The 8,300-nt window shown below is 54.6% G+C and overlaps 1 protein-coding gene across 1 annotated transcript; it reads left to right on the top strand.

The window, feature by feature from the left end:
- Positions 1-772: 772 nt before the first annotated feature.
- LOC112107994 (transmembrane protein 145-like) lies at positions 773-8,208 on the top strand (the record flags this gene model as incomplete). Its single annotated transcript, XM_026662519.1, has 3 exons — positions 773-847; positions 940-1,017; positions 8,122-8,208. Coding segments are annotated over 3 exons (240 nt in total), but the record flags the coding sequence as incomplete, so codon positions are not given.
- Between the last annotated feature and the right edge of the window lie 92 nt (positions 8,209-8,300).

Raw genomic sequence — 8,300 nt, 5'->3', positions numbered from 1 at the left:
GGGGGCAGTGAGGGGGTTGGGCACCTGAGGTGGGGGTGAGGAGGCTATAGGGTGCAAGGCAGTGGGGGGCAGTGGGGGGATGGGATCCCCACCCCCAATTCCCGGCTCATTCTTATTTTCTCTGCCTTCTTCAGCCTGCGGCGCAGTTGCCGTGGAAACCTGGAGCATGAGACTGAGTCGGGGTTGGGGGGGGGGCGTAGCCGGGTCAAAACCAACCCCTCATGGCCCCCCAGTGACCCCCCCCAGCCCATCACTCCCTGACCCCCCACCCACCCACCCACACCCCATCCCCTAGGAGCCCCCACCCCGGTCACTCCCTCTACCCCTTTTCCCCACCCCCCGGCTGCCTGCCCCCAATCCTCCTGGGCCTAGGATGGCCTGTGCTGGGGGGCTCGGCGGGAGGCCTGGTCGTCATGGTGATGCTATTGTCCTACTAAGCAGCACCTTGGTGACCTGATCCTGTACTGGGTGTCGGGTGACAGAGATTGGGTGGGGGAGGGGGCTGGCTGCTCGGACTCCTGGGTTCTACCAGGCTCTGGGAGGGGAGTGGGGTCTAGTGGTCAGAGCAGGGGGGCTGGGAGCCAGGACTCCTGGGTTCTCTCCCCGGCTCTGGGAAGGGAGTGGGGTCCAGAGGAGGAGAGAGGGGGCTAGGAGCCAGAACTCCTGGGTTCTGTGACCTTGGGTGAGTCCCTTCCCCTCTTTGCGCATGGGGGGGCGCGGGCTTGGCCCTTCCCTGCCACCCCCCTTACCAGGCCTCTCCCTGTCTTCCCAGGACTGGGTGTTCCTGACCCGATTCTGCTTCCTCTCCGACTATGGACGCCTGGATTTCCGGTTCCGCTACCCAGAGGTGAGTGCCGGTCCAGTCGCCCGGATGCCTGGGTCCCTGCTGGGCCTGACTCCCCTATTTACCAGCCCCTTCTCTCTGGTTCCCCCCTGCAGGCCAAGTGCTGTGAGAATATTCTGCTGTATTTTGATGACCCCTCGCAATGGCCAGCCGTCTACAAGCAGGGGAACAAGGTCAGAGGACGGGGGGTGTCTGGGCTGTTGGGGGGGGGGGGGGCGTAATCTAGGGAGACCTTCCAGCCTTCTGCAAGGCGTGAAAGCTAGAGAGATATCAAATGAACGTGGCCCTGGGCCAAAATGGGACTTTTTTGTAAGATTTGTATGAAGCCTCTGAGTGCCTCATTTCCCCTCTGTGCTGCATTGGTACCTGGGGATGTGTGGGGGGGGTCCGTGTGTTCTCAGGCAGGGTCCCATGCGGAGGTGGTGCTGCCCAGCCGTCTAGGCCTGAATCCCCATATCAGGAGAGCAGGGAGAAGACAACAGCAAATCCACTCGTCCGCACATGGACACCTGGCAACCAGGGCCCGGGAGAGAGACGGGCTTCCCGGCTCCCTGCCGGGGCTGAGCCGGGTCCCCCAGCTCGGGGACAAAGGCCGGGGGCGGAGGGTGGTGGCGAGGTGAGTGCTAGGCGAGGGAGCGACAGCTTTGGGCTCCGGTTGACTGGGACGGTTCTGCTGGAACGGGCACTGCTCTCTGCTAACCAAGCACCTCCTGCGCAGGGCTCCAGGCAGCTAGCGACCCGGCTGGGGGGTCCCTGCAGCCCCGGCAGAGGGTGCGTTGCTCCCAAAGATGGTACAAGCTGCCCGCGAGGTCCATCTCCCTGGGACTCCCTGCCCGGTGCTCACAGGGTGGTGCTGGGGGGCTGACGTCCCAGAGGTCCCATCAGAGGCGGTGAGGTGGGCGACCCCTACCCCGGGGCCTGGCGCGCAGACCCCCGAGACTGAAAGCCGGCTCTCGGGCGGTCTCAGCATGTGATGGTACATGGGGGGCCCACAATGGTTGGCTCTCGGCCCTGCACTCACTCACACCTGGAAAATCTCAAACACTGATGAAGTTTTCAGATGACACAAAAATGGGGTGATTGGTAATTAACAAAGCGGCCGTGCCACTGATTGAGCGCTGGGCTCCAGCGGACAGGAGGTGTTTGAATGCACACCTGTAACACCCCTACGGCCAGGAGCAAAGGGCGGAGGTGCAGAGTGCTTGGGGGAGTGGGCCTCAGGGCACGGTGCGTTTGGTCTGGGGGTTGTTCTGGGTACGTGGGCCCAGAGTGAGCAGGGCCTCGCTAAAGGCTGCGAGCCACTGGAGCTTTGATCAGCTGCTGTTCGATATCTCCGAGCCGTGAAGGGGCACAGCTGAGGGAAGCTGGAAGACTTGCTCGGCAAACTCGAGAGCCGTGAACAGAGGCCGCTAACGGGAGCTTTGGAGGGAGCGTGGGAGGCAGGATCAGCCATACATGTGATCGAGATGGCCACGCAATGGACCGGCCACGTTCTCTTCCCTGCATGGAGCCCACAGGGAGCCCCTGGTGTGCTGGTGCACGGAGGGGTGAGCAGAGATGTGGCTGAGACTCAGAGGCTGAGGAGTTCACAGGCAGCCAGGTTCAGGGTAGCCCAGGCTGGAGGAAGAAGGGAGCTGTCTGCCAAGGAGTTAGAGAGAGAGGAAGTCAGAGAGGCCTGGCGGGTTGTAGCCATGGGAGTCAGACGAGCGAGGGGGCGAGGGGGCAGGCTGTGGGCCCCAGAGAGAAGAGGACCAGGAAGAATTCCACACAGCCAGAACTTTCCAATCGACGCCAGGTCCTCAGCGTGGAATCTGCAGAAGACGCCTCTCGAGGCAACTTGTACCATCTTTGGGAGCACCTGTGTCATCTTCTTCCCTAGTGTGATTCGTGGTCTGTAGCAGAACCCAGTGACTGGCTCCTCACACATGGATCTACAGACTGGAGATCTCATGGTGCTGCTACCCAAACACCCTTGGAATTGCTAAACGTCACAGACAATTTCCGAACTTAGAAAGTGTTGCAGCCCACACGGGGGAATTCCATATTAGACCCTGGTGTGACAGAGAGCACAGAACTAAGTGACTTGATCACTTTTATAATGTGCCAGCAGACCAGTAATATATACACCGGGTAAGTTAGGAGGGCCACTTTCACAAAGCTGAAAACTATTATGATCCAAATTAATGGTAAGAATTTAATCAGAAAAATGTGACCGATAATTGGGAATCACAAAAACCCACAGTCCCACAATGGAGGGGGAAGGCTGAGCTAGTTAGAAAACTGACCTGGTTTAGAGGGGATGTGAGGGCAGCTATTAAAAAAAAAATGTAACAAATAGAAGTGTGGGGATAATGAATATCAATCAGACGTTAGGAATTGTAGAAAATTGATAAGGGAAGCCAAGAGAGACGAGGAGAAATCTATGGCCAGCAGAGTTAAGGAAAATAAGGAGTTAAAATATATTAGGAACAAAAAGAACCCTGACATTGGTATTAGTCCATTACTAGATGGAAATGGTACAGTTAGCTGTACTAATGCAGAAAAGGCAGAAGTGTTCAATAAATATTTTTGTTCTGTATTGTGGGAAAAACGTAAGAGCGGCCATACTCTGTCAGACCAAAGGTCCGTCTAGCCCATTGTCCTGTCTTCCGACAGTGGCCAGTGCCGGGTGCCCCAGAGGGAATGAATAGAACAGGGAATCATCAAGTGATCCGTCCTATTGCCTATTCCCAGCATCCGGCAAACAGAGGCTAGGGACACCATAGTCTCATCCTGTGGTGACTGTTCCACTAGTGTCCTCCTATTGACTGTGGCACATGCCCCCGACGTGACATTTACTGAGAAATTGTCTAGACACCCCAGTGGCTGCTTCCTGGACCAGCGAGGCTGGGACCGCAAGAGGAGAGGCAATTCCCCATTCACTCCTAAGTGGAGCGCAGGATCGGGTCCTAGAGGGCTGCTCGGTAACAGTGATTGGCCTATAATTAAATTTCGCCTCCTCGTGCGGTGGTGAGAAAACACCAAAGAAACCTCCCAGCAGCGGTTAACGACACAGAACCGAGGCTGCTGGTTAGACAGACGCCGAAGAGCAGCCACCGGGGTAAATGCCAGAAAGCAACGTGGAGGCTCTGGAAAGACACCAGAGTAGAGGCTCCGGCTGCCGGTCTCCCCGAAAGCAGAACAGACAGGAGGAGGCCCATGGCAACCGCAGAGTGATGGAGGCAAAAAGTGCCCTGTAAAACGTGAGGCGATAGGAAGCAGCGCACCCACTGGCAAGTAAAATGTACCAGGCTAATGAGCCGGCCAGGAAGGAATTTGAGAAGCACCTTACAAAAGACGCAAATACTAACAGTAAATTTTTGTTAAGGGCATCAGAAGCAGGGAGGCTGCAAACAGGCCATGGGGCGGCTGGCTCATCGAGGTGCCCAAGCAGCACTCAAGGAAGACCAGGCCGTTGCAGAGAAACTCACTGAATTCTTTCCCTCGGTCTTCGCTGCAGAGGATGCGAGGGAGATTCCCACACCTGAGCCATTCCTTCCTAGTGACAGAGCTGAGGGACTATCCCGGATTGAGGGGTCAGTAGAGGAGGTTTTGGAACAAATTGATCAATTGAACGGCAATAAGTCACACGTGTAGTAGGAAGAGAGCCTGAGATATAAGCCCTTGTACCAGAGGCCCGAGCTAAAGTAGTGGGCAAGCGTTGCCGATATAAAGCAAAGTGAGCAAAAGTCAGGCTGTGAGCGAATCCCTCAGACGTCGAGCGGTGCCAGGACACCGCCCCCCCAACGAGGTTGAGCAGTGCCAGAATCCCCCCCCCCCGACGTCGAGCAGTGCCAGGACCCCCCGATAATCAAGGATGGTACAAAACCATCCCCGAGGATAACGGGAACACACTGACCCCTCCTAAAGATCAGGTCAGGATGAAGGGGGATGAATAGAGATGTTTTGATCGAACCAACACGTACAAACAGATGGTGATAACTAGCCACGTCAGGGGGCCGTAACTAGCTGCCAGGGGCCATCCGTAACTTGTTTGTATCGGGGTATAAAGATGTATCTCAGAGGGGGTCTCTTTGTCCAGCTGAGGGGGAGAATGGAAAAAGCTGTCACTGGCTGAGTTGCGTCCACTGTCGTGGGCAGACATTCTGAGTATCCTCGCAGAGTCGGCCAGGTGCTATTAACCTGGCCTGGCGCCTTCGTATGGATCCTGCTGTCAGTGGGTGGGTTGCTCGAGGTCTGCTGTGCCGGGGCAGCGCACAGGGAGACACACACACGCAGCCGAACATCTATAAACAGCCAGGCCCAGATGGTATCACCCAAGAGTTCTGAAGGAAGTCAAAGGTGAAATTGCAGAACTACTAACTGTGGCATGTAAAATATCGCTTAAATCAGCCTCTGGACCAGATGACTGGCAGATAACTAATGTAACACTGATTTAAAAAGAAAAAAAGCTGGTGATCCTGGCAATTACAGGCCGTTAAGCCTGACTTCAGTACCAGACAAACTGGTAGAAATTATAGTAAAGAAGAGAACTGTCAGACACATGGATGAACATAATTTGTTGGGGAAGAAACAACATGGCTTTTGTGAAGGGAAATCACGCCTCACCAATCTACTAGAATTCTTTGAGGGGGTCAACAAGCACGTGGACAAGGGGGATCCAGTGGCTGTCGCGTACATGGACTTTCAGAAAGCCTTTGACAAGGTCCCTCACCAAAGGCTCTTAAGCAAACTAAGCAGTCATGGGATAAGAGGGAAGGTCCCTCTCCTGTATCCGTGTGACGGAGCAGGGAGCGGGGCGGATTTGACCTGGGAACGTAGCCTGGGAGTTACATTGAGCTACCTGAGCTGTAACCTGAGCCAGGAGGGGGAGGTGGGAGAAGTGACACCTTCTGCCCGGGAGACTGAACAAAGGAGAGGAGGAGCAGAGGGAAGGGGGAAGAAAGCGGCTGGAGGGATTTGGGAGTTTCAGTTTGGGGCTGGGAGGTGCAACGCAGGGAACCCCAAGCTGGGGTCTAAGCTCCCTGAACCCCCCAAAAGGACTTGATTGGTGGGTCCTGGTTGTACCTACAAGCTCTGTTGTAGACTGCGTTCCTACTGTCCAATAAACCTTCCGTTTTACTGGCTGGCTGAGAGTCACGGTGAATCTCAGGAAGAGGGGTGCAGGGCCCTGACTCCCCCACACTCTACGACAATCGGTAACTGGTTAAAAGATAGGAAACAAAGGGGAGGAAGAAATGGTCAGTTTTCACAATGGAACAAGGTAAATACCAGGGTCCCCCAGGGGTCTGTACTGGGCCCAGTGCTGTTCAACATTCGTCAATAATCTGGGAAAAGGGGTAAACAGTGAGGTGGCAAAATCTGTAGCTGACCCAAAACTACTCAAGAGAGTTGAGTCCCAGGGAGACTGCGAAGAGCTACAAAAGGATCTCACAAAACTGGGTGACTGGGCAACAAAATGGCAGATGAAATTCACTGTTCATAAGTGCAAAGTAATGCTCATTGGAAAACATAATCCTCCCAACTACACATATAAAATGATGGGGTCTAAATTAGCTGTTATCTCTCAAGAAAGATCTTGGAGTCGTTGTGGACAGTTCTCTGAAAACATCCACTCCATGTGCAGCCGCCGCCAAAAAGCGAACAGGATGTTGGGAACTATTAGGAAATAAGACAAAAGATTATAGTGCCACTGTACTAATCCATGGTGCGCCCACGCCTGCAATACTGTGTACAGATCTGGGCGCCCGATCTCAAAAACGGAAGCAGTGGAACTGGGAAAGGTTCAGAAAAGGGCAAGAAAGATGATAGAGGGGATGGAACGGCTTCCTCATGAAGAGATGAAAAAGATTAGGGCTGTTCACCTCAGAAAAGAGAGGACAAAGCGGGGATGTGACAGAGGTCTATAAAATCATGAATGGCGTGGAGAAAATAAATGGGGAAGTCACGCCATACAAACACCAGGGGTCACCCAGTGAAATGAATAGGCAACAGGTTTAATACACACAAGAGGAAGTACTTTTTCATTGAGTGCACAATTAACCTGTGGAACTCCTTGCTATGGGATGTTGTAAAGGCCAAAAGTATAACCGGGTTCAAAAAAGAATTAGATAAGTTCATGGAGGCTTGGTCCATCAATGGCTATTAGCCAAGATGGTTGGGGATGCAGCCCCGTGCTCTGGGTGTGTCCCTAAGCCGCCCACTGCCAGGAGCTGGGAGTGGAAGAAGGGTGGTAATTGCCCTGTTCTGTTCATTCCCCACTGTCAGAACCAGGATACGGAGCTAGACGGGCCATGGTCTGCGCCATGTGGCAGCTGTTCTGTTCTTATGTTAAACAGAAGCGACTCACGTTAGACACGTTTAAATCAGCAGGTGCAGATCGTTTGCATCCAAGAGTGTTAAAGGAGCTGGCTGAGGCCTTTGCTAGACCATTAATGCTGATTTTTGTTTTCAATCAGTCCTGGGGAAGTTCCAGACGGCTGCAAGAAAGCAAATGTTGTGCCACTATTTTAAAAGGGTAAATGGGATGAGCCGGGTAATTCTAGGCCTGCTGGCCTGACCTTGATCCTGGACAGCTAATGGGCGGTTGATATGGGACTCGATTAATGAAGAACAAAAGGAGCGAAATATAATTAATGCAAATCCACACGGGTTCGTGGGAAATCGACCTGCCCGGCTCATTGTAGGAGACGTAGGACCGTGGTGGAGAAAGTTAACAGTGTTGACATGATAGAGCCTGTCAGGCGTTCGACTTGGATTAAAAAACGAGACCGATATCAAACGAACCCAGCGCTCGTTAGCTGGGTTAAAAACGGTCTCAAAACGCCACAGTCAGAGATTCGTCCTCGCGCAGGTGGGTTTCCAGTTGGGCCCGCGGGGGTCAGTTCTTGGCCCTGCGCCAGTTGGCATTGGTATCAGTGGCCTGGACCCCCCGCTCCCCGCCAATCCTCCCGGCTGCAGCCGGCTAAAGCTCGGGGGAGGGGTAAATACGGACGAGGCGGGTGCGGGATCACCGCGATGTCCCGTGTGGGGCAGAGAACGGGCCGTACGTGGGGCTAGAGCCATCCGCACCGAAATAAGGCCTAGAACAGGCTTTCAGTCCAGCCTGCGTCCTACAGGAGGTCACACGAGATGATCCCTTCTGGCCTTGGAGTCTGTGACCCCCCACCCCACACACACGTTCATTAACGAGGAGGCACTCGTTAGCAACTTTCTTCACTGCAGTGGGTTTGCGGGGGGCTGGGGATCTCCAGTGCTAACCCCTCTACTCTCCCCAGGACTGCCTGATGAAAGAATCTGTGATCCGCCCAGAAAACAACCAGGTCATTAACCTCACCACGCAGTACGCCTGGTCGGGGTGCCAGGTAAGGGCCCCATAACCCCCAGGGTCCCCCCCCAGCCCCCCCCCCCCGTACGCCTGGTCGGGGTGCCAGGTAAGGGCCCCATAACCCCCAGG

Source organism: Terrapene carolina, unplaced genomic scaffold (genome assembly GCF_002925995.2).
Source record: "Terrapene carolina triunguis isolate 2854851 unplaced genomic scaffold, T_m_triunguis-2.0 Scaffold28152, whole genome shotgun sequence".
NCBI classification, from domain to species: Eukaryota; Metazoa; Chordata; order Testudines; family Emydidae; genus Terrapene; species Terrapene triunguis.
Note: the sequence above shows the minus strand (reverse complement) of the source record. Positions and strands in the feature narration are given on the sequence as shown.